A 27,325-nucleotide genomic window follows, 5' to 3' on the forward strand; every position below is an offset into this window, starting at 1 on the left:
AGAGATACACTATAGTAAAATAGAAACAAGCTGATATTTGTAATAGTCTCAGGATATTGTTTAGCACATAGTTTTTCATGAGTGTCAGTTTTTATTAAATGCATTTTTTTCTCACAGCCACTTTTTAATCCATTAATAAATGCATGACTTACGGTAAATTTCCAAAACAACTGTAGCTTCTTGTGTCTGTCCTTTGGCATCTGTTGCTTGACAACGATAAATCCCTGCATCCTCTATATTTGCGTTGTAGATGGTCAGTCGTGATCTGACACCTTCCTTTTGCACTGCTACCCTCTGTGTTGAAATGATCTTCTCTCCTTGAGGATTATACCAATCTATACTCTCAGGTTCACCAATTGCTGCAAAGATCCACGGACAAGATATGTTTGAAGATCTGTTGCAAGTGTTTGTTTTGGCATTGACATTTACTATTATGGGACAACTTTTAACAATTTGGGGAAAAAATGTAAATAGGAGAAGGCTGGAAGTCTGAAAATCTTACAAAATTCAAAGTAAACACAAATGTTAGCACACATGTTCATCCTTATTTATCCAATGCTGAGAATTCAGTCCTGTTTGCATAAGCAAAACCCAAAAGTTCTACAGGAAACTGACAGCATGGTATTTAAGCTCTGATAGTTGAAATTTTACTATAGCAATGTATGAGTTATTACTACAGTTAACGTATAAAACTGGCTTGGCCACTGAGTCAGACATAAATTTAAAATGTTTGATATATCTGAACAGAAACACGATTACTAACATGATTTCACCTGTTCCCAATTCTCTTTGTCAGGGTCAGGAGATAGCACTTTTTTCCCCCAAAAAGCAAAGTTCATAACAATGTAAATCCTATACAAAATAAACCTTGGTTTTTGATAATCCTGAATTTGTTATTAATTTCCCAAGTTGTTAAACTTATACAGATAAGGCTAATAACTGTTTTTCAAAATGGAATCCCAAACTCTCTTCTCAACTGAAATGAACAGTTTCATCATTTTAATCTAAAACTGTTAACTATTTAATCATATGATAATTAGAATGCATTGAAATGATACTTATACTGCTAGGCAATTACAACCAAATCATTACAGGGTAAACATTTATTTAAGTTTTCCAATTCAGAATCCAGGTTAATACACTCTTCGTAAAAGCTGAAGCTTCCAATGTTTGCTTTTACTCACCTGAAGGATGTGTTTCACCTAATTCCTTGAGAGATAATTTGTGGAAGCAGTATACACTATTAACTCAAAAGTATCAGGGTAAAATGCATAAAATTAACATCTGCAGGACCACTTTGAAAAACAGTGTTCCATCTTATTTTTTCCCAAAGAAATGCCTTTAGAAACAAATTATTGTGCTTTCCACATCAGATTAGACATGCGTGAGTAAAAAGTATGGAAGACGGTTTAGTTAAATCTTAAATGGATCTTAGTTATGTTATCTTCAGTTCTTTCTGGACAGAACCATAAAACCATCGTGATGATGGTTTGGGGGAGGTATTTGCTTTGATCGCCCTCTCCACAGAGAAGTTCAAATGAATAATTTCAATGAGCAGCACTTTGAATTAGAACAATACAAAATTTCATTTTATACAGCAAATTATATCGAACATTCTGTGAAATATTTTGGTTATTTTCTTACTTGATAATATGATATAAAATTTCATTATCATGGAGAATTTATACCGCATTTTCATAGAGCAGTCAGTCATGATTCTCTTTTCATGACATCTCTAGTAAATGATAATCTCCAGTGAAACTTTCCATGTTATTTTGTTAAGAGTAGACTACTGGAGATACTGATAAATAACATTAAAGTTTTTATTTTCTTAAAAATGTAGTATACAATTTCATTTGCTATTTATGACATACTCTTATTTAGCCCTCTGAGGGTCTGACCCCCTGACAGTGTAAATTTAAGACATTTATTTTACTGAGTTTAGACGTCTATGTTTTAGTATATCAAGAAATTTCAGAGACATAGCAACTTGGTCAGCATTGTAGTAGGAAAAATAGATGAAAGCATTCTGATTTGCAGGGGTTTCCCCCCATCATTTTTTTTTTTTTGATTCTTGTTTTACTACTCTGTTTCCTATATATAAGGCCACTTATATGACAACTGTATGGCTCTTGGTTACACATCTTTATATAAGAAAATAAAAATGTTTCATTATTTAGCCATATTTTATGAGCAAAATTTAGCACACTAAATGATATGAATTCATTCTTTTAAATTATGTCTTAATTGACCTTATGTAATACCTATAGAGGTAATAACATTATATAATTTAAATCACTGTGATATGCAAATGTAAGAAAATAATACAATTCCAATTTCAAAATACTCATTATTTTGTGAATATATGACACAACTGAGCTGTGTGTGTGCATTTGTGTATTTGTGTATACAAAATATGGATGAGATTTAAAACAATGATATACATTCTTATGACCAAGCTCTGCTGATATAATAAATGATGTTGAACCAATATTTCACTTGTTCTCTGCCTATTTGTCAATATGCAAAAATAAGCATTCACAGACCTATCAATTTAGACCTTTAGGAAGAATTGTGGCTTCTATTAGTTTTTTATAAAATGTGATATTATACATACATATCATGTAATATAACATAGTATATGTTATTTATAAATGTTATTATTATTTCTATTTTATTAATTTTAATAATACTTTAAATAAACCATGCAATTCTCAAGACTTGTATAATGCATTTTATGTCAGAAATGCCTATTTTAATTCAGATTTGAATTACTTAGGCATATTCAGGAATACAAGCAATTTTAAAATACCCTAAAAAGCAATTTTGGCTCTAGATGAATATTATTTAAAACTAGGTATGAAGGCTTGTGTGCATAAAAATGAATTTGATGAATATAAATAGAAGCCGAATGTGTGCATTTGTGAGCTCCACAGTACTTTGAATTAGAATTTGTTGCTTAAGTATTTAAATGTCTTCTGAAAAAATTCTGCATGTGCATGATTAAAGTAAATGAGGTCCATAAAATTTCCCACAGGTATTATGATATATGATACTTTTGATTAATAGTCACAAAATTCTTGCAAAAGTTTTGCTGATTAAATATCTACTTTTTAAAAAATTCACTCTTCCTAAGGATGGATTTGATTTGCTTTGTCTCAAAGTTTTCATTCAGGTGTAACTACAGTGCAGTGTGCCATATCTAATTTATTCATTGCATATTTACAAAGATAATTCAGTTATAATATTTACATTCATCCTAATATTACTGTTTATACAGGACAACTATTTGAATTTATTTAGGTTATTGTGGATACTTTATATTTTATAAGATATTTTCAAAATAAATGAGCTAGTTTGGCAGTCAAAAGTAATAAGTTGAAATTAACAGAAATAAAATTCATATTTTTTAACATACAAAATAGGGTTATTAACACTTTCCAACCTCATAAACCCAATGATAATAAAAGGTCTTATTTTCAGAAGATTGTTTTTCACCATTTAAATGTTGCCAATATATAATATTAAATAATTAAAGCATAAAACACATTATCATCTGAAAATATATGTATAAATACATACCTGTACATGTGAAGAATTTAGATTCACCCACACTAAGCTCTACTTTGCTAAGTGAAATTGTCACTTGAAGAAGAGCTGAAAAAAATATTTAAATCAAAATTAAATATGGCTTTTAACATGAATTCTAAGATTCTATCACATGATCTATAAATGACATGACCCAAACAGCAATTATTTTCCCTGTAAATTTTTATTACCTATAAAAAGAAATGAAAGTTTTATAAAATGCAATCTAATTATAAAATATAATCTAACAATATTATGTCTGTTCCATTAGTATATAACTCACAACCAGATCAAATACAGGACTTATTTAATATAACATGTTGAAATTTGTTTGTCACATAAATAAGTCAATTTATACTCACTTCCGTATTTACATTCTTGGTTGTATATGTGCCACCACATTGGGCAATGACTACAAAATGTTTGTCCAACACTTGGAACCTCATTCGAAATCCTACACTGTCATCATAACAATTAAAATACAAACTGCATTTTGACTACCTACTAAAATATTTCCATGAAAAGATGAAAAACACTGCATAAGAAATGTGAATGAACACTATTTTCACAAGATAAGTAAATTAAGTGAAGGAACTAAGGTGATGGTAATAAAATAGCAAAGATGTTCAATAACCTTGTCCGATTTGAAATAAAATAGCTCAATATTCTAAAATTTTAGAGGATACTTAGAATTATATTTTAATACAAATTGAAAGACTTATATTTCTAATAATATGGTAGGCAAGATAGTGTGACCATACTCCAAAACCCTTCCCACCATCCCTTACTTCCAGATGCCTATAGCTGGCCTTTCAGAAAAGTAATGGAGCATCAAGGGATTAAAAAAAGAAATGAGGAACAATCTAAAAATCAGAGTATAAAGTGATACTGGAAATTTGTGGATTGTAGTAAGCAAAAGGTGCACAGATTGCATAAAGATGGGGTCAAAACTTGTCTATAAAAGGGGGTGCTGTAGCACACCAGGTAACATGGGAGCAGAATAAAATTCACCCTTAGTATGAGGAGGGTAGAAAATAAATCAGCCCACTGGCAAAAGGGCAGTGATAAGGAGAGTGGATTCTCCTAGCCTGTGCAGGAGAGGGAACTGTTTCTGTTTAAACAGATTAACCACACTCTGCCATATCCCAGGTTCGGGAATTTAATTATAGACACATGTTCTTTGGGAACCTCCAAGCTGAAATACTAAACAAAAGAGCAGTGCCACATGTGGGGCTCACTGCTCAGTGGCAGACGAGCATAATCCCCTTCCAAGGAACTATATCATTAGCCCACACTGCCCCAGATGTTCATAAATTAAGTTCTCTTCAACCTAAACTGATATTCTGTCCAAAAAAAAAAAAAAGTGAAATAAGGCACTGAGAGCAAGAGTCAACTAAAACATTCAAAAGGATAAACAGACCCATGAAATTTCAAAAAATGGAATAAGACTCAAAACATAACTTAATTATATCAGAAACATTTAAAGAAATGAAAGGTACAATCAAAAGCATGAGAGAAGAAGAAACTATTGATCAAGGAAGACTTGCTGGACATATTTAAGCTCTTTAAAATATGTTTCTTTATACTCCCCATCATTGAATAACACATTCTTTGTTTGGGAAACAGGCTGGCTTACAGGGTTTTCTTCTCCTCTCAGGTCTGGGCTTTATTTTTATTCATAATTCCTTAATTCTCAAAGAGTGCTTGGCATATTACAGAGTCTCAACAAGTGGTCAAGTAAAATCTGAGATTTCAGAGAGAAATAGGTTAAGAAAAGCACAGAAGTTAGAAAGAATAGGAAGAAAAAGAGGAGAACCAGGGGACTACAGAGTTATCTAAAAGCTACAAACAAGGCCAGTTCCAGTGAGCATTCACAGATGAGAACTTTTCATTTTGAAGCACAACTAATCGTTCCACTGCATTTAGTTTAAGTGTAATGGGACAACAGAAGCAAATTGCAGAAGTTAAGGAAATTGAGGCTGTCCCTACAAGAAGTTTAAATGGGAAGAGATGGCTGAGGTTTTGGGGATACACAATTCTGAGCATGTGGTTGGGGGTTTTATAAACTGAGAAAGAGCTGGGCAGATAGAAAAGATCTGAGTTTAGCTTAAAGAGTTTAGGTTGAAGAGAGCTTAATTTATGAACAGCTTGGGCAGTGTGGGCTAATGATACAGTTCTTCAGAAAGGGGTTATGCTCATCTGTCACTGAGCTGCAAGCCCCACAAGTGGCACTGCTTTCTTGTTTAAAGATCTTCTAACAGATAGAAGGGAAGGAGGCAAAAAAGACATTATATGGTTGAAAATAAAAAGGGAATTTCCATTCTGTTCCATGTTTTCCTTCTTTCCTCCCTTTTCTTTCTTTTCTCTTGGGATCTTCAGTATGCACTTTTCCAAAACCTAATCTTATGATTTCCAATCCTCAGCTAGAATTCAGTCGGATAGCATAATTTAATTTCAAACTTTCTATGTGCAAACCGAATCTATTTTCCATCTGTCAAAAGTTGCTCACTGTTCATATTCCATTTTGGGGCATCATCAATCAATTTTCAAGTCTTGGAGATAGAGCCTCTGAAATATCATTTGCCTGCATTCTTATTTATTTCCAACACTTCTCCCCCTAATACATGTACTCATTAATTTTAATGTGAGATGTTTATTTTAATCTGAGATAGTGATATATCAGATTCTGTATTTCTTTTTGTGACTTTTATCTCTTCAATCTCTTTCCACGAAGTTTTTCTCAGGCTGCTGCATGGATAAGTTTTTAAAGCTGTTTAATTTCACCTGCCTGTTTCAAAAGTCCTCAAAGTGGATTTGCTTAGCCCAATTAGTTATTACACAAATTTTAATTGAAAGAAAACTTGCCTTTCCAAGTTTATTTCCAATTACTCTCTCCCAACCCTGTGAAGCTACAGACAACCACAATGAATCATCCCTGCCATTTTTTCATGGACTCCTTTACTTTCCTGTCGATGTGGATTCGCTCAAACTATTTCTTCCGCTTTTCTCTCCCTTTCTCACTTGTCCACATGGCTGGCTATATCCTATCTTCAAAGCAAGAGTAAAATATCAATAACTTTATAAAATGTTCTTTGATAGCCTCCTCTACGGTAACAACAAATAAATATCTTTGATCAGTAGGCATTTTCATTAAACAAATGGAACTTACATAACAGCTAATTATATTTACTTCTCTACCTTATTTAAATGTAAATTTCTAAAAGTGAAGGCTCATCAACCTCACTTCTGTTCCTCCTTTAATTAAACTGATAACATATGAATACATAGCAGAACAATGGATAAACACTTACCAAGAGCTTATTGTACAGCAGGTACAGAACACTGACTTTATTGACAATATCAAATTGTGCAATGACTTCATTGTTTTAAAAAGAATTTAAGGATGTCAGACAGTTTGAGAAATGTCTGCTGATTATTATTTAAACACTTTCCATTTTTGGTCTTTGTAGTAAATTTGTTTTTCTAAGGAAAAGTTTATAGAAAAGACAAAGGATGTAAGCACTTTAAATATTAAATATAATTCTGGGTAATTTTACACAGATTTGCTGATGGGTATAATAGATAACCTATTCATTGTAATAAAATGAAAATGAGCCTGAAATTAATTAGTTAATTTATATTAAAATACTTGGTTAATTTTTCTTTCAGTAAAAACGATCAATTCACCCATTAATCAAGACCATACTTTCCACGGACATTTTGGTGACTAAATACATTGCTATACTTCAGGTATTAAAGTATATAAAGAAAATACATAATTCTTTAGTTTAATACATTTCCCAAAGGCTAGATGTGCTCTAATTGACCTCTACAGATACATTAAAACTTGTGCATATTAGGAAAAACCTGGACAACTAAAATTTAAGGTCATGTCTTAATCATGGCTCTAGTGATTTAACATCCAGAGTTTCTCGTAATCATTCTTGACCTGTGGCCACATCCAACAGTCTCATTTTGGACCCAAATGTCAGAAGAAAATTAAAGTTTTGTAGTGTCAAAAGTTGTGTTCAGAGAAAAGTGGACAGGGCTGATATATTTGATACCTACCTAGTTAATCTCTCCATTTTTGGTGTTTCAAATTACACACACAAAAAATGAAAGTGCATGGTAATATGAGGCCTTTATTTCATTTAGAAAAAAATAAAAAGCATTTCTAATTACAATTTCCATTTAGGACTGGAATTTGAAAATAAAATGGCATTCACTGATGCTGAACAACCCCTTTTTGATGTTTTACTTTTTATGCATTTGGAATAGATATAATAACTTTAAAGAAAACTGTGAAGAGTGTAGTATTTCAATGATTCATTGCCTACAAGGGCCATCATTGATTAAATCATGGCATTCCTTATAAATTAATCAATAAATCATCTTTTTGTATTAGAATAGGGTTGAATCATTGAAAAAAATGTCAGTATCTTCACAATACATTCTCTTTTTTTAAAAAATTTATGTAATTTCTACACCCCAGCCATGTGGGGTTCAAACTCACAGCCCCAAGATCAAGAGTCACATGCTCTTCTGACTGTGTTAGCCAGGCACCCCTCTTCATGATAGAGTCTTAAAGTAAGAGAAATCTTAAACCCATAGACTGAAAAGTGGAGCCATGATAAATCTGTAACCTCTGTCAACTAATTTCAAAGAAATCCATGTAATATCGACCTTTAAAGTACAGTTAGGTAAATAAAAAATTATCTATAAAAATCAGTGTATTTATTAACTATTTGCATTTTGCAAATCACTCTTTTATTTAATTATTTATTTATTTATTTATTAAAAGATTTTATTTATTTATTTGACAGAGAGAGATCACAAGTAGACGAAGAGGCAGGCAGAGAGAGAGATAGAGGGAAGCAGGCTCCCTGCTGAGCAGAGAGCCCGATGAGGGACTCGATCCCAGGACCCCGAGATCATGACCTGAGCCAAAGGCAGCGGCTTAACCCACTGAGCCACCCAGGCGCCCCCAAATCACTCTTTTAAATACAATGGTATATAAAAATAATAAACCACAGTTCCGAATGTCAAAGGAATTATAATTTATTTGGCAAAATTAATACTACATAAAAGGAAAAATGATAAAACAAGATGGAATGTATCAATTATGGCCATCATGAGATTTATAATCAGGAAGCCTTCACAGAGGGCAAAAAAACTTGAAAAAGATGTGATAGATATTGCAGTAGACAGAAAGAGGGTAGACATATGTGAATATGTGAATGTGTCTATGACATATGAGAAATATATGTGCTTCTGGACATTCCAGGTAAGGCAAAGGTATTCAAGGAACATTCAGAGGATAGCTAGAGATCAATATAGAGGAGGTTAACTTCATGTATAATATTGGTAATATATTATCAGGAGAAATAGTTTTGAAAAGACATCAGAGGATCTCAAAAGCCATGGTAAATATCGAACCTTAAATTTTTCTTCATTAATTTTTTATGAATAGATACTGACATGACAAAATTGGCATTTAATAAAGGTTAGGCAGAAGATAAGATGACTGACAACTGAATTAAAGGGACAAGCGTTTCAGAGTATGCTATGTTGAGTATCTGCGTTGGCTGGTCGCAAGGAATATGGAAAGACAGCAATGGATGTAACAAGGAAAGATCATAATAGGAGTTACCTCTTTGATCAATTAGAAAAATGGTGAAAAAGGGAAAAAGTCAAAGACGTTAAGATCTTCTACTTCAGTGAAACAAAGGTCACCAAAGTGAAAAAGAGTATCAGGAGAAGAGCTAATGGAGGGAATGTATGGAACTGTGGTTTCTTTCCTAAATGAAAATTATTTCTCAAAATAGAACACAGGGACCATTTTAACAAAAGTAACTGCTGTCATAACAAAGCTTAAATTAATAATTTAACCAGGCATATCAAATAGCAGATATTCAAAAGAGGCTTTTTTAATTTGTAGGAATATAAATACAATGAAGTCACTGGCATTTCTAAGTTCCATGAGGGGCCCAAGAGCCCATTGCAATTTGATACAACATTTAACAATGGCATTTAAAATGGCCAGTTTATCACCTACCGAGGTTTAAAAAGTGACAACTTAATCAGTCTACTATATGCCTGACACAAAGCAGAGGTGGATTTACTTAAAATTCAACAGACACGCAGAAAGAACTTAAGGCACTGATTTATCTTGGTACAATGACTTGTAACATTTTTCAAGCAAGCGCTATTACTCCTTGGCCCCCACATCCAGGGAGCTGGGAGAACTAAGGCACTTACCTACTACTTACAGAAACCCTCAAGGAATCTTACTCACTGAAAGTCCTTATAAATTATTTATGCCAAATGATTATGATTTTTCTCCATTTTTCATTGAAAACCTTTTAAAACTTATCTGCTTTAAGAGAACTAGGTACATAGATTACTTGCTTTTTTTATTATTGAATTCTCATGTCACCGTATTACAACAGTCTAAGTGGTTTACTAGATTTTGAAGATGTTTAAGAAAATTCAGAACTTTGGAAGCATAAGAAAGAAAGACTATCTTCAAATACTTTAGGAAATTTGATGGCTATGAATATTTTATGAAAATTTTATTTTATTATTATTATTATTATTATTTGGAAGATTTTATTTATTTATTTGACAGAGAGAGAGAGCAAGAGAGGGAACATAAGCAGGGGGAGTGGGAGAGGAATCTCCCAGCAGGGAGCCCGATGTGGGGCTAGATCCTGAGACCCTGGTATCATGACCTAAGCCTAAGGCAGACACTTAACTGAGCCATCTACACCCTGAAATTTATTTATAAATAAATTCTTTCATCTAAGTTTACAAAGATGAAGTTAAACTTTTTAGTGTAATTCCTCTTCAACTCCATGTTGTTGTTGTTGTTTTATATTTGAATTCAATTTTCCCATCCTAAGGTAGCAAAATAAATATACCAGTTGCTAGATCACCCGCGTCCTTTTAAAAGAAACTGGTCTACCTCCTTAATGCTTCTGTCTCAGTTGGCCTTTTCTGTCAAGCTACAGACCCCATCTAATCAATTCCATCCTAAAAGTCACTCATCCAATATATGGTGAAGCCAGATTTGAATCCAAAAATTTGTGCTCAGTGCTTGTGATCTTTACTTCACTATACCCTTCACATAAATATTCTTTAAATATTCAGTGTAGTCTGGCTTCATTGTAAGCACTCAAAACTCAGCTTCTATTTATCCATCATCCCCTCTTCCACATGTCAATTATATGTATTTGATATAAAATTTGTATGCATCTCCCTCTCATAATTTGTGAGAACTAGAAACATATTTGCTAATGCCTATTATACTGATTTACTTAAAAAAAAACTTTCATAACCCTCAAAATCAACATATCAAAATTCAAAAGCATTCTCTTTCTGTTTTATTCCATTCTTTATTTTCTATCTTAAGTTATGGCTTTACTATCTATTAAATCTAGTTTGCCAGAAAAAAAAAGAAATTTCTAAGGTTCTCTCACCCTCTCCTCTCACTGATATAAAATTCACAAAATTTAACTCACTCTTCATTAAGTTTCTCTCAAATCTGCTTCTGTTCTGTATCCTCTCTGGCTTAGTTTGGTTTGTAAGAAAGTCCATAATAAATCTATGTGTATACTACTAAGTATTTACCCAAAGAATACAAAAATACTAATTCAAAGGGATACAAGCACACCAATGTTTATAGCAGCATTATCTACAGTAGCCAGGTTAAGGAAGCAGCCCAAGTGTCCATAAAGGATAAAGAAGATGTGAGATACAGATATAGATAGATAGATATAATGGAATATTACATGGCCATAAAAATGAATGGCAAAAATCAGCAAGACAGTAAACAACAAGTGTTGGAGAGGATGTAGAGAAAGGGGAACCCTCTTACACTGTTGGTGGGAATGCAAGTTGGTGCAGCCACTTTGGAAAACAGTGTAGAGATTCCTGAAGAAATTAAAAATGGAGCTTCCCTATGACCCTGCAATTGCACTACTAGTTATTTACCTCAAAGATAATGATGTAGTGAAAAAAAGGGCCATCTGTACCCCAATGTTCATAGCATCAATGGCTACACTAGCCAAACTGTGGAAAGAATCAAGATACCCTTCAACAGATGAAGGGATAAAGAAAATATGGTCCATATATACAATGGACTGTTATGCCTCCATCAGAAAGGATGAATACCCAACTTTTGTATCAACATGGACGGGACTGGAAGAGATTATGCTGGGTGAAATAAGTCAAGCAGAGACAGTCATTTATCATATGGTTTCACTTACTTGTGGAGCATAAGGAATAACAAGGAGAACATTGGGAGATGGAGAGGAGCAGTGAGTTGGGGGAAATCGGAGGGCGAGTTGAACTGTGAGAAACTGTGGACTCTGAGAAACAAACTGAGGGTTTTGGAGGAGGGGAGTGGGGGTTTGGGTGAACCTGGTGGCGGGTATTAAGGAAGGCACGTATTGCATGGAGCACTGGGTGTGGTGCATAAACAGTGAATTTTGGAATGCTGAAAAAAATAAAATTAATTTTTTTTAAAAAATGAAATCTTGCCATTTGCAATGACATGGCTGAAGCTGGAGAATATTAGGCGAAGTGAAATAAATCATTCTAAGAAACACAAATATCATATGATTTTTCTCATTTGTGGAATTTAAGAAACAAAACAAATGAGTAAAGGGAAAAAAAGAGAGAGAGAGGCAAACCAAGAAAGAGACTCTTACCTATGGAGAAAAAACTGATAGTTACCTAAGGGGAGGAGGAGGGTGGATGGGTGAATTAGGTGATGGGGATTAAGGCCTGCACCTGTGATGAGCAGCAGATGATGTCCTATAATAGAGTGCTGAACCCTATATTATACACCTGAAACTAATATTACACTTCGTGTCCACTAATTTGAATTAAAAAAAAATTTAAAAATGTGTATACACGAAGTGATACTATAGAAAATGAAACAAAAACAAGTGAATATGTCTCTTTTTGCTTTCTTTTTAAAAAGATTTCATGCATTTATTCATGAGAGACAGAGCGAGAGGCAGAAGGAGAAGCAGGTTCTCCATGGAGCAGGAAGCCCAATGTAGGACTCGATCTCAGGACTCTGGGATCATGACCTGAGCCGAAGGCAGACACATAACTGACTGAGCCATCCAGGTGCCCTGCAAATGAAAATTTCTTATTCATATTTCTCCATGAATGTTTCTGTTGGCTGAACTGAATAAATAGCAGTTTTTGATCTATGTTTACTCTCTGTAGACTACTCTATTTTTGAGAATCTAGGCCTTGCTAAATTTAGAAAAAATTGCATAAATTAAATTAGTGACATATTAAGTGCCTTTTGAGTAAACTGTTTTGCTATCATGGATTATTCAGTAATTGTGGATATTTGTGTTTCAGTCCAAACATGCATTTTACTTGTGAATAGAAGTATATAAAAATGTCATCCAAATGACTGGTACTCCAAAAGTAATCAGTGTTCAAAAGAGAATATGTGAGGGAAAAGAAAGGCCAAATAAGGATAAAAAGAAAGAAATACAATGAGAAGATCTGTAAAGAAATGTCAAGAAATAATGAGCTTGGGAACACTATCATGGTGAGGCAATATATTTTACGGTCATAACACTTTTATATGTCATAGAACCACAGCACTGAGCAAAAATCAATCACTTATGTATGGAGATTCTCCCACATGTCAAGCATTTAAAAACCTAGACTTACCAAGAAATTGTAAATAAATCATAGCAAAGAGGAAATGTTTGTGAAATGAAGTTCGTGCAGATTTAAATATATTTTTGTTGTAAAAACAGACAAAATTTTTTCCCCAAAATACACTGTCTGAAATTAAGTAACACGTAGTAAGTTTAGAATGAGATATAGAAGTTGAAACTCCAAATTTGTCTGTTTATTTTTTGAAACTCAAATTTAAATAAACTTCAATACATAGCATACTCAGCAAAATAGTTTGTCAATAAAAGTAAAACAATTACTTTAATATTTATAAACCTGGAAGCAATAAGACCGTCTATTCCATATTTTAAAATAAATCATTTTTTCTTAAAATTTAAATAAAAGTAAAAAATATCCCTTTATGCCAATTAGTCTGAAAAATGTCATCTGAGTGTGAAGTGATGCGATCTCTGCTTACGGGGTGGTAGGTAGGCCCAGAGTGTGTTACCAGACCAAGCACAGCTCACTCATCACTTTTGGTGAGCGTGACATTTAATTAAAACTAAAATATCCTGAAGTGGCAGCTAAGTCCAAGTTCTACATCCAATCCAAGTTTATTTCAATAGACACCACTTAGACATGTAACTTATTAGCTGCCTTGATGAAACTAGGATAGAACATAGTGTAAAATTTTGAATCACTGCTAATACTATGCAGTAATAAATTAAATTAAGAAGAGTGTTTGCATTGAGCCTAATTCCTAAGTGTCTGGATGCCCATGTTAAGTGCTTTGTCTACTCCAAGTGTGTGGACTTTCTCTCCAGATTAAGGTTAGTATAAGCCTTATTCATAAGCCTGACGAATCAGAAATCAAACACCTGTCACAGCCCAGCCACATCAGTGTTCACCTGCCTTCCTTGCCTGAATTGAATCACAGTGCTGGCTATTCAGCACTCATAGTGCTTATCAGCACACCTTGATATACATTTTCAGAAAACCTGAAACCTGTCAGGATATTGCAAATTCTAGTATGAAATGGTGTGAAGAAAAGAAAGAACAGGTCTTCCTCAACTTTAGGTACAAAAATGTTTTAAATTAGAAGCACTATTATAAGGGACCCATGAAAGATGCCATCCTTAATGTAAGACCATACTAATTTCCTTTGCTCAGTGTAAATCATAAAATTACTATAACATGAGTACATTACGTCCCAGAATTCAAAATATTTTTATAGGAATACACTCTTTTAAAATAAACAGTTTTGAAAGAATATTATAAGGCATGAGTCATAATATTTTTAAAGGTTTTCAATAGCACAGGGTAACTCACAATGACTACTAGAATAAAACTGACATTTATAACTCAAAGGTAAATGCAATTATTTACTCATTCAGTGGCTCACTCAATAACCATGCATGGGATCACTAAGTAGATTCACCTGAGCACATATAGAAAGCTTGCTATTATATAACCACAAGAAAACTATTTCCCTAAGCTGAAAAGTTTAGAGTTTCATGAAATAAACAATTTATATATTTTGAGAAGTCAACAGCACCAGCATGGTCCTGTTCTGGTGAAGACCTCTCTCAGGGTGTAGACTGCTTACTTCTTGTGTCTTCACAGGGCAAAAAGAGGGAGAGAGCTCTTGGGGGTCCCTTTTATTAGGGCACTAATCGATCATGAGGGCTGTACTCTCATAACTTTATCACCTCCCAAAGGCCCCACTTGCTAACCTCTTCATCTTGGGCATTAAAATGCCACCATCCCAGTTTTGGAGGGGCACAGACATTCAGATCAGAGAGGCCTGAATTCAATAATGTGGACTGAGGTACTAAAGATTTCTTCCCTTAGGAAGGACTTTCTACAGTAGACTATAGAATTTGCTGACGCATACACAAATAATACAAAATATTCTGGTGTTCACTTCCAGGATCTCATTACCCTGGTGAGGGGTAGAAAATGTAGTGCAAAATTTTAAGTTTTATCCCTACAAACACAAAAAGCTATTGTCTCAGTCACCACTTGCAGAAAACTATGGACTAGAGTTATATATATTTTAAAGATTTTATTTGACAGACAGAGATCACAAGTAGGCAGAGAGGCAGGCAGAGAGAGAGGGGGAAGCAAGCTTCCCCCTGATCAGTGAGCCTGATGTGGGGCTCGATTCCAGGACCCTGAGATCATGACCTGAGCCAAAGGCAGTGGCTTAACCCACTGAGCCACCCAGGCGCCCCTGGACTAGAGTTATTATAAATCTTATTATAATGTAATAAATACACCTGAAATAACCAAATTTCTAAATCAATGCTAAGAGAAATTATAATAGTATCAAAGTAACTCATTTCTACCAAACTAGCGTAATAATAAATATTTAAGGGTACCCTATGTTCCAAATTCTGTCACATGTAAGTATGGCTCCTTCTCCAACGGGCCCCCTTGGAAGCTGTTAATTACACATCAGAAGTCTCCTCAGGTCGTTTTTTCATGCAGTCCTCCTCTTCAACATGGCAAGCCTCCTATTTCCTCCCTTCTGTTTTGCCCTCCAGAATTAGGTTGTCTGCCTCTCTCTGTCACTTTGTGTCTTGCTCCTTCAGCATACCATTCGGTCTAACTTACCACATTTAAGGGATAACTATTTGTTTATATGGCCATTTTTCTAATTTGAATTTTTGCTGAGAAAAGACAATGCCTTACTAAATTTATTAAATGCCCTGGAATATTGCAGGTGTCTATTTCATGTCTTAAAGAATGAATGTAAACACGAATTGGATATTTAAAAAAAAAATCAACACATCTAAATATAAATTTTCCAAATAAAAATATGCAAATCTATTCCCCACTCCCACCCACGGGAAAGACAGGGTACTTATTTTAACTTATATTTTTAAAAGATTTCCTAGAATCCGACCTTTTTATTTTAATACCAGGTAAATAATGAAAGAAGCAAATCTGAATAACACTATTTGACTGATTGATTTGTTGATTGCAAAGAAAGATGATTATTACTGCAACAGTGAGTTCTATGATAGGTTTCAGACTGAAAATAACACACTAACCTAGTCATTACTATTATTTTTTTCATTCAAACCAACTACATCTCATGCAACTGAGTACTGAGTATGGGGGCTGATAAAAGTATTTTATACCTTCATATTTTGTGACCTAGCTTAGAACCTTAACAGAAGTAAAGAAAGAGTACGTCCTGAATACCTATAATTATTAGTACATTTTGAATATGCATACCTTAAAATAGAACAGAAAAGTAAAACCACATATTTTATAACTCATAAATAATATTCAACTTTGTCCACTTTTTCAATATTAACTAAATTTATGACACTCTGTCTTATAGCTGTGCTTTTAAAACTCATCAGTTAGTCCCTTTAGATATGAGTCCAAGGGGTCAGGAAACTGACCAGAGCCCAAAACGTGCACCTGACCCAAAAATGACAGGATGGTGCATATATCTATGAATCCCCCAATCACTGAATATTTACATAAGTGGATTCCTCCTCCCCACTACATATGCAGGAGTGTAGCTGGATAAGAAAAAAATCAACAGTTTTATGTTCTTTCTCCTTCATCTCTGGTTCCTGGATTCTTGATTTTATTCGTTGTACCATTTGGTCTATTAAAAATTTAGAAGACTGTTAGATTTCTTGAGCCTTTACAATCTCAGATGACAAGTAATCTGCTCTAATCACAGCCACAAGAATTCCATTGGAGATTTTATACAGCTTCAAAGGTTCCTGAAGTTTCTGTCTTTCATACAGAATGGGGGATAAGATTATATACAGTTTACCTGACTCTCCACTTAAGAGACAGAAGGGAGTGCCTGGCTGTCAATTCCGTGATTACTCCCATGATCACTCTTTGCTCCTGACCTACAGAGAAATTGGTTGTGTTCCAACTCAATCTATCACTTAATTTTACAAGCCAAAGAGTTTACAGTTTAATGGCAATCCCAGGCAAGTGGTTTCTTTTTATCTTGTTTATCTGAAAAACTGGAACAGGGTGAAATTCACCTCCTACATACAGAAAGCCTATGATAATGATTCCTAGGACATACTAAATCACTGCAGAGCTCTATTCTATACTAGCAGCTTGATTAAAAAGATGAATGATTGCTGGTCCAGTGCAGGAAAGCCAAAGGAGGGAACAACAATTACATCTTCAAAGATGCTCCTGGTAAAGAACAGAGGACTACTGCTTTTCTAGTGTTACTGAGTATGCACTGCTCAAGGTCATGATATCGTCTGTAATGTTTCATGAAGCTGGACTTCCAAGGTATATAGGATCTCCTCTGGATGGGGATCACTGGCATGTTCAACACACAGAAGTGACTTCTTCTAGAGGTTCATTAACAGTTTAGTTATTGAATCTCCAAGCTGAGGAACTATAATATACTTGAAATATAGTAACTTGTTCTTTAGAGTGGACTTGTGTGAGCATCTGTTCTCTGCATTCGGAAACATGGCATTCCTTTAAAAATGCACATGATTGTATAGAGGTTGCATTTTAGGTCATCAACAGGTGGAGGGGGGAGGGACTCTATTTCAGTCTCTAAGTGTAGGAAACCCTCCAACAATCAAGGACACCCAAAAGCCCGTGTGTATGCAAGAAAGTATAAGCAGTCCATCACTGAGCTTTACACAATCAAGCTAAAAGAATGGATCTCTGTATGCAAGGAAGGGACTAGGTCAGATCCCCAGAAACATCTAGAGTATTCTAATAACTGAAAATTTTATTTATGCCCCCATCCTGTTCTGCCCTGCATTTTATGTTCCCCTGAACTTTGGATGTTGACCCCAGTGTGACGGTAGTATGAAGTGAGGTCTCTGGGAAATAATTAGATCATGTGAGAGGAGGAGCCCTCACGATGTAATTAGTAGCCTTATGAAAGGGACTCTAAGGAGCTCTTTCATTCTCTTTCTACCTTGCGAAGATACAACAAAAAGTAGGCAGTCCAGGGGCGCCTGGGTGGCTCAGTGGGTTAAGCCTCTGCCTTCAGCTCAGGTCATGATCTCAGGGTCCTGGGATCGAGTCCTGCATCGGGCTCTCTGCTCAGCAGGGAGCCTGCTTCCTCCTCTCTCTCTCTCTCTCTCTCTGCCTGCCTCTCTGCCTACTTGTGATTTCTGTCAAAAAAAATAAATAAATAAAATCTTTAAAAAAAAAAAAAAAAAGTAGGCAGACCACAGCTTGGGAGAGGACCCTCACCAGGCTTGACTATGCTGTCACCCTGTGGTCAGCCTTTCAGCCTCTGAAACTGTGAGGAATATATGTTTGCTCTTTAAGCCACCCAGGTACCGTAATTGGTTATAGCAGCCAGGATTAAGCCATATGTTAACCCAGTCTACCCTACCTTATAGAAAATTCATCTTTAAGCATGGACTTAGGTGGAGCTGTATACCTATATTGAAAAGGCAGTTACCTCAGTACTTCCTCATCTAGTGTCAGTCATAACCAGGGATCATGTTTGAGGGCTAACTTTTCAATGAAACTGTATTCTGGAGGATGATGATGGCAATTACTGAAAGTGTATGGCACCCTGAGCCTCTTAGGCCTAACCACCATAGCCTAGAGTATGCAGGGCATAGGGCCCAGGTCAAATATGTTGGGCCACATTCATTCAGCAACTATTCACAAGGAATCTACTATATGCCAAGTACTATTCTAGGCAGTCAGGTTACATCAGTGAAGAAAACAGACAGAGATTTCTACCCTTGTGAAGTTTACATTTGAGGAGGTGGGAGTCAGACAAATAGGAGAAATAAGTAGTGCTATGGGAAAAAAAAAACCAATTATGGAAATAATTCATGCTATGGAAAACAAAAAAGAAAACATGGAGCATTTTTCAGAATACTTTGATAAAGTGTTTTTTGTTTTTGGAAGGCAGTCTATCGCACAACCTAAAACACCATCAACTGAAGGATAGCGTAGAATGCTAGCAGCAGATGACTTCCTACTTGCCAGGGCACCAGGGATGCAGAAGTAAGCAGAGACAGCATAGAGGTTCATAGCATGGTGAAGCCCTGCTTGATTAAAGCAGCCAGGCTTCGATCTTGGGAGGGAAAGTCTTGAACAAAGGGAGACACAAAAAGCACTCCAGTCTCTTTGGTAAATAGGGCACACCTCCCTGAGAAGTCTGGAAGCTCAGGTAACCTATAGCTCTCTGCAGTACAGGAAAGTATGATTCTAGTGCCGAGGGCCATGACCTCTCAAAGCATAGAGAGGTATTATGACCCTTCAAAAGACTTCAGGCTATCAACACTCCCGTTGCATCCTAGCTGTGTTGTCAATATCATTTTGATAGCTTTGGATTTATTTTACTCAAGATTTTACTTGGAACCAAACTCTTGTGATGACAAAAAAAAATCATAAAAACCCTAATGTATATGCTAACCATCAATAATGAATAGAAAAAGGATACACATACTGGGAATAATGTCTGTTTTCACAATAGCTATACATATCCAACCTTGTCACAAATGGAGGACCTACCACCCTGAGTCTTGTGGAATCACTGAAGGGGTTCTATCACCCCCCATACACACTTCATGTATCCTTATCCTGCCTTAGAGGTATCCTGCTTTGTTATAACTTTACTCCAAACCTAAACTGGGCAATTGAAGAAGTGAAGCATATTATATAGTAGAATGGGGTCAATTTCAGTAACATGTATGAAAAGAAGATTATGGGCCAAACGACTGGTTATGTTCTAGTCTTTAAGCCCAACCTCTTTCCAAAAGATGTTCTAGAGGGGGGAACCGCACCAAGAGGCAATGCCAAATCACCAACATGTGATTTTCTGATTATTCACAGACATGACCCATCTGCCAAATAAAATCCAATCCACAAATAACAGTTTTGAATACAGGCTCTCTGTCAAGTTTTCTAAGGATTATGAATGATTAGGACTTCAGTTTTGGCATCAGACTTGATTAACCTATCCTGGCCTTGCCATCCAATAGCTGGGAAATGTCAGTTTTCTTGATGTCTTCTAGTTTCAGATTATTCATCTGCAAAGCGACAGATGAATACCACTGAATTCATAGCGTTTTTCTAAGAATTAAAATGACTAATAATGTGACAAGCTTAATGTACTGTTTGACACACAGTTAAGGAAAATAAATAAGACAAACAGAACAAATATGATGAAATTAAAATTTGGACTATCTTGGTTTTCAGACTCCGGTAGTTGACTTCTTGTTTTGAAATTTGCTTCTGATCAATGATTTTTGTTTGACTATTCTATTTTAACATTCTATTTTTTTATCTTTTATTTGGAAATTCAGTAAAGGTCTTAGATTTTATAATTCCTCTGTGTTTCAAAGTTTCTAGTCTCCTCAGGTGAGAGTTAACATATCTCACTGAGTTCTAATGCCAAAGCCTGAGCTCATAATCACTAACAACCCTGTTTCAGAAATCTTGGTCAGTTGCCTAATGGGCCCTAGACCCCAGTGTCTAAGCTGTTTCTTGATACCTGCAAGTTTGAAAGCATAGATAATTTAGTTTTAATAATTTCCCAATATAAGAACTCAACAATTTTCTAAAGACTGGTTGAGTTTAGGAAGATTCAGTTAAATAGTACTTATTAAGAATTTACCATATAAAAGAAGAATGGTTCTAGGTACTGTTGGGATTACAAAAATAAATCAGCTGCAGTTCAAATTAAGTAACTGCATCAGTTCAGTCCTAATGAAGGACACATCAGAAAATGAAATATTCATGTTCCATTAGGAATTTTTGCAAAACAATGCCATGAACAGATTCTTTAGTACTCAATATTTCTAGATATTCTCTTTGATAACAAAAACTAACACTAAAAGAGGGGAAGAAATGATGAGATGATGCTCAGTTTAATTTAGTGGGAAACAGGAGCGAAACCCAACCATATTAATATTCGAGAAAGAATGTGGGAAATTTGCATAAGCAAAGTGTGATAGCAAAAAGAAGGCAACATGAATACTAAGAGTTGTGGAAGGACTTTAGAAGAAATGGTCAAAAGACGTACTTATTCACCCATCACAATTAGAGAGAAAGAAAAATACCCCAGAGCATAGAAAGAATATGTCCAATAACACAAGGAAGGGGGGAAAAAAGCCATTTTTCAGTGGTTTTGGTAGACTTGACAATTTAGGTCCAGATGGCAGTAATGCTTCTAATGTGACAAAAATAGGCTGAACATAAGTATAGGCTAGAACTTAAATGGAAGACTTGGACCTGGCTGAGTGGAAGGAAAATGATGTCTCTGGAAGGACTGAGAAGGAAGGAAGTGAGGGAGGATGAGTGGGAAGGAGAGAAGAAAAAGAAGTTTTGGAAGACAGAAAGATGATGATTTCATTTTCATTTTATAATTGATCCTGGCTAATAGTTCATCCAGTATAGTTCCTTGTGTTTAAGTATACAGTAAGAGAGCATGGGTATGGGGATATTTTTATTTGTTTAACCATCTGTTATAAAATAGCACAAATACTTAAGCCATGAAAGTAGTTACATCGCTCTTATTTTGTTTTATTTGGTTTAATTTTTGAAAGATTTTCCTGTGCATCTTGTGTTTCAGTATCTTCCATAATCTAATTTATTTATTTGTTTGTAAAGAACATATTTGGGGCACCTGGGTGGCTCAGCTGGTTAAGCCACTGCCTTTTAGCTCAGGTCATGATCCTGGAGTCCTGGGATCGAGTCCTGCATTGGCCTCCCAGCTCCACAGGGAGTCTGCTTCTCCCTCTGACCTTCTCCCATCTCATGCCCCCCCCCCAAATAAATCAATAAAATCTTTTAAAAAAGAGAGAGAACATATTTGGATAGATTATAAAACAAAGAGAGTCAGACTCAATCTTAGATAAAGTTATCTGTTAATAATTCTAGCTAATGAATACTGGAGGAAGAGAAAGAGCACTTAGCTTTTTTTTTTTTTTTCTTTTAAATATTTTATTTATTTATTTGACAGACAGAGATCACAAGTAGGCAGAGAAGCAGGTAGTTGGGGGTGGGGGAAGCAGGCTCCCCACTGAGCAGAGAACCCAATGCGGGGCTCGATCCCAGGATTCTGGGATCATGACCCAAGCCAAAGGCAGAGGCTTTAACCCACAGAGCCACCCAGGTGCCCTGCACTTAGCTTTTTTAATGACATATAATCAAAAACAAAACAAAACAAAGTGTTGCATTAATTCTTTCCCCATAAAAGAGTATAGGCAGATCAGGTGTTAAAAAGAATCATGTGCTTAGTTTAATCTAGTTCTGCCCTATATTATTATATGAAGGACATATTATCTAATAAACGACAAGCAATTATAATCATGTAATATTAGATCAGCTGTAGAGAAAAACCTATGATCAGAATTTTTTTGTGAATAAAATATAACCTCACCAGAAAAGGAATTTGTTAAATAGTTATTTGTACATCTTATAAAATGACCCTTAAAATTACACTGGATGAAATTTAGTATAAATAAAAACATTTATAATTTAAGAGAAAGTTTGGGGTTAAAATTTTCTCTCCAGGGTTACAGATTGATCCTTGGTGGTTATAAGGCGAACAGTAGAAATTGTTTGGCCCACGCTATTGTTTTAAAAGTGAATTTGAGGGGTGCCTGGGTGGCTCAGTTGGTTAAGCATCTGCTTTTGGCTCAGGTTATGATCCCAGGTTCCTGGAATCAAGTCCCATCTCAGGGTCCCTGCTCAGCAGGGAGTCTGCTTCTCCCTCTCCCTCTCCCTCTGCCCTTCCTCCCCTGCATGTGCGAGCATTCCCTCTCTCTCTCGTTTTTTCTCACATGCTTTCTCCCTCTGTCTCAAATAAATTAAAAAAAAAAATTTTTAAGTGCACTTGGAATGTCTTCTGGGAGATCCCTCATGCTCAGGTCTGTGGGGATCTCTGCTTTTCCTCTCTTCCAAATGCAGTTAGCTGCCAGGGTCTCTGTATAAACATTAGACTTGTTGACCTATGTACTGCATATCTTGATATGTTTGCTTCTTTTTCTTTTAATTTAAATTCAATTGACCAACAGATATCTCATCATTAGTTTCAGATGTAGTTTTCAACAATTCATCAGGTGTGTATAACATCCAGTGCTCATCCCACAATGTGCCCTCCTTAATTTCTTTTTCCTTTTTGGAAAAATGTTAGAAAAAGACTGATAATTTTTATATTTTTTAAAATCACTCTCCATCAAATGCAAATTTGGAAACATGTGGCTCATGTGGTCCCATTATATAAGTCAACTGGAATTTTTTCCAATTTGCTAATCAGTAATGAAAGTTAAATTCCTAGGTAAAGTAAGCAGCTCCCTTGACAGCATGCACCGAGCAGGACCAAAGAGCTTGTATCAAATTTGATGCAAATATAATTTTTCCTAGCATCCATTTAGAATTTTGGCGACTCCAAGTATACTTTCTTCCTTATAAGCTTTGTCTTGCCCAATTAGCTTTCAATGGTGCTTGAAATTCCCACTTGAAATGCCTTATGTTGACCTGTCCATTTTAATCAAGTTAAATACTATCTGGGAGGAAGATATATTAGCTATCACTTAGCCACAAATTAGTCTATCTGAACCTATTACTGCACATTATCCAACAGCACCAAAAAAAAAAAAAAAAAAAAAAAAGCCTCAGGGCACTGGTTCTTGAAATCACTCAAATGCTAGACCGTGGAGAGGCATGGTATACTTGGTGGAAAACCATGCAATATTAATCCGTTACTCTTACAACCATTAAATAGATTTGGTTGTGTTACATCTGTCATTTCATTCTATAATCCTGCCACAGGAAAAAACCCCAAAAAACTACAGATTTAAAGAAATTAACAGAAGAAACAATTCACTTCTAAATACTTCATCCAATTTAAATTTTAGCAGTTGTTATAATATTTTATTTAGAGAAAAATATTGTTTGTTGCAGGGACATTCTATTTTAGTCCCCAAAAGATTGAGGGAGAAAAATAAATCTGGAAGAGGATGCTGATGAGATGCAAAAAGAAGGTCTTCAATTTTCCTGACCCTAATAAGACATTTGTTGTAAGGTAGGTCAACATCTTAGCAAAAGGGTATCAGGAAACAAAGAAAATACTTCTCTAGTGAATGCACATATTGGCTATACAACACATCCAAATTTCAGAAATGAGAGTACATCTTTGTAATATAAATGAAGATAAAGGACCTAATGAGGACTCTAATTACTTTCCCCGGTTAACCAAATAAAGAGGGAGGTGGGGCAGACAGATATTTTTTGGTACCTTGGGAGTGGAACAGCTCTTCTGAATCACAGTTCTACAGGAGAATTAAACTCAGTGCCCAAGGCATTGTACGCAAACTATTAACTCCTCTCAAATGCATCAATAATGATATTAGCAATATACTGTACTTAAAAGAATTAGTCAAATCATTTTCTATAAAATTTAATTCTCTTGAGGAATCCCACATGAAAATGTTGGGGTAAGGGTCTATTGAATAATTGGTTCAGACGCAGAAAAAAAAATCTACATTCTTTTTGAGTTACCTGCTAGGTAACATTACTTTATCACCTTGATTTATTATTATTACTCTTATTATCATTATCATCATTATTATTATTATTACTATTCTTTACCACATTATTGGAAAAGATAAAAGGAGCTAGAAGATCAGGAGAAATAAAGGCTTTCTCGGAAATTAGCATTATCTGACTTCCAAGATATTTTTTTTAAGTCACAGAGTCAATCAACCTGAATTTTCTTTTTCTTAGTACCTGAAAGTTTTAATCAAAACCTTATGTTTCTGATTTAAGAGCAAAGCATTTTGGTACACAAAGAAAGCTGAAAATTTTAGTGGACTTTCATAAGAAAGCAAAAACTCTCAGGCATCATGGTCTGTCTTATGAGTCAAAAAACACTTAGAAGAGTGCTATAAGATTATAAAGGAAAAAAAGGAACGTTACTCAATTATTTATTGAGTAGCAAAATGATACTCTTTAAATCGTGAAAGGATAATGACTACTAGTTAAGTGGATAGGAAGCAAAGCAAAGGGACTCAGTGATTATGATTTGGAGTGAGAGCAACTACGCTGTCTAAAAAAGACTGCTGTTCCATGAGAGGCAGGAGTCAAGGATCGGGAAAGAACAAAGCAGCTGGGTCAGCAAGTTAGATTCTCGCTCCTGGAGGATTAATAATCTACGTGGAGATAATACAGTCTATGGTCTTTATCTCAGGGACCTAGCTCTCTTGCACGTGCTCTCTCTCTCTCTCTCTCTCACACACACACACACACACACACGCATGTGCGCATGCACGCACCTTTAAACAGTTTTCCTGTTTAAACTCATGTTCTTAAAAATGAAAGAAAGCAAGCCTCTGTGCAATAATGAGCAATGGTAAAAACATTCTCCTCTGAGTTAATCACATCCAACAGGATGATCGAAGAAAAGCAGGTGTGAATAAGTATGAATGTGCATTTGTCCTACTTTATACTTTAATGCTGTAATTACATGGCAATATGTATCTACAAGCCCTGGTTACGATAAACAATATGATTGTAGGGTAACTCATTTCATTCAACTCGGAGTTCCTCAGGGGATATTTTTATCAGGGGATAAAAAATAATTCATCATAAATAACAGGGTAGTTATATTTCACTTGTGCAGTCATTATTTTAGGAATACCTAGATAGATTTTCATTCATCCAAGACATGGTTAGTGAAATGCAAGTTTTCCAAAATAAAACAGATTTTAGCTTTTAAACCAAATTCAAAGATTCATTCTGAATTTTTCTTCTTGTCTTCGATTTCTCTGAAGTATCAAATAACTGTAATATCTCTGTTTAATTAATGTTCTTTAACACATTAAACTCTGCTATAGAGACAGGGCAATCAAGAGGACCCATAATTCACATACTGGTTACATACTAGCTGTATGGCTTGAGAATTCTGAGTCTCCCCATCTACAAATAAGGTTTACATTCATTGTTCTCCAAAAAGTACATGAAGTCATGACTTATAGCTTTCTATTCTGTAAATTTTGAATGCCCGTGTTTGATGTTTAAATCAGCGGTGGTGATCAATACAGTAGCGAGTTTGAATGCACTAGGGAAAATAAAATAGAGGTATTAGACAATTGAATCACAGAAAAGCTAACATTAGGCAGATAAGCTAAGGTGGCTCAAATGAGTAAAGATAATGACAGTGTCACTAAAAGTATAGATTAATGAGGTGCTAGAAATATCAGTCAATACTGGCTATTTACAAAAGTTAAAAAACTCATTTTTAAATTTTAAAAATTTGAACCACGTAAGGAAGCTTTTCTCTGATTCATTTTGTTTCCTTTAATTCATTATTGTTATTGTGAATATCCAGAAAATGTAGTGAATAGGAAATAGGTGAAAAAAAAAAAATGTTTGCAGATTTCTTTGAAATTGACTGTTACACACACACACACAAATTGCAGGACAAACCAGTTTACAAAAAAGTTAGCTGTAACTCTGTTAATACATATATTTATAACAGTTTCTGGAATCAAGAAACCAGAAATGGCTCCGCTGCGTGGTTTGGGCCAGGGCTTTTCATGTGGTTGCAGCTGGGATGTCACCTGGATGATTCACTTCCAAAACAACTCAGTCACGGGGCTGGCAACAGGAAGTCTCAGTTCCTGGCTACATCAGTTCCACCACAGGCTGCCTGGGTGTCCTGAGGACATGGCAGCTCATTCCCCCCACAGTGAGGCATCCGAGACAGAGAAAGAGAGGAAGGAAGTCTCAGTGCCCTTATCACCTAGTCTCAAAACTAGCACATTGTCATTTCTGCTCTGTTCTATTTGCCAGAAGTGAGCCATTAACTACAATCCACTCTAAAAGGAAGAAAATAAGGCTCCATCACTTGAAAGGAGAACTATGAATTTATGGCTTATTTTAAAACCACCGTATCTCCCAACTATGTACTCACCTCTCACCTCCTACCATCTACCTATCTACCTATTTTCCTTTTATGCTTCCTTTGTTCCTTCTCATTCTCTCCCTCTCTCCCTCCCTTCCTTTCTCTTCTTCTCTCCCTTCTTCCCTCTCCCTCTCTCAGAAGGAAGAGGAGAGAAAGAGAGAGGAAGAATGCAAATAATGTCTTCAT

General features: G+C 35.2%; 1 protein-coding gene across 2 annotated transcripts in view; it reads right to left on the reverse strand.

The window, feature by feature from the left end:
* The window catches only part of NCAM2 (neural cell adhesion molecule 2), a 524,714-nt gene that overhangs the window by 222,487 nt on the left and 274,902 nt on the right, over nt 1-27,325 (reverse strand). For both annotated transcript variants that reach the window (XM_044251090.1, XM_044251091.1), the window contains exons 2-3: nt 3,583-3,657; nt 153-359 (exon numbers count right to left, since the gene is read on the reverse strand). In XM_044251090.1, coding sequence (XP_044107025.1) covers nt 153-359; nt 3,583-3,657 — 282 coding nt within the window. The remainder of the gene's footprint in view (nt 1-152; nt 360-3,582; nt 3,658-27,325) is intronic.

Source organism: Neovison vison, chromosome 6, assembly GCF_020171115.1.
Source record: "Neovison vison isolate M4711 chromosome 6, ASM_NN_V1, whole genome shotgun sequence".
Lineage (NCBI taxonomy): Eukaryota > Metazoa > Chordata > Mammalia > Carnivora > Mustelidae > Neogale > Neogale vison.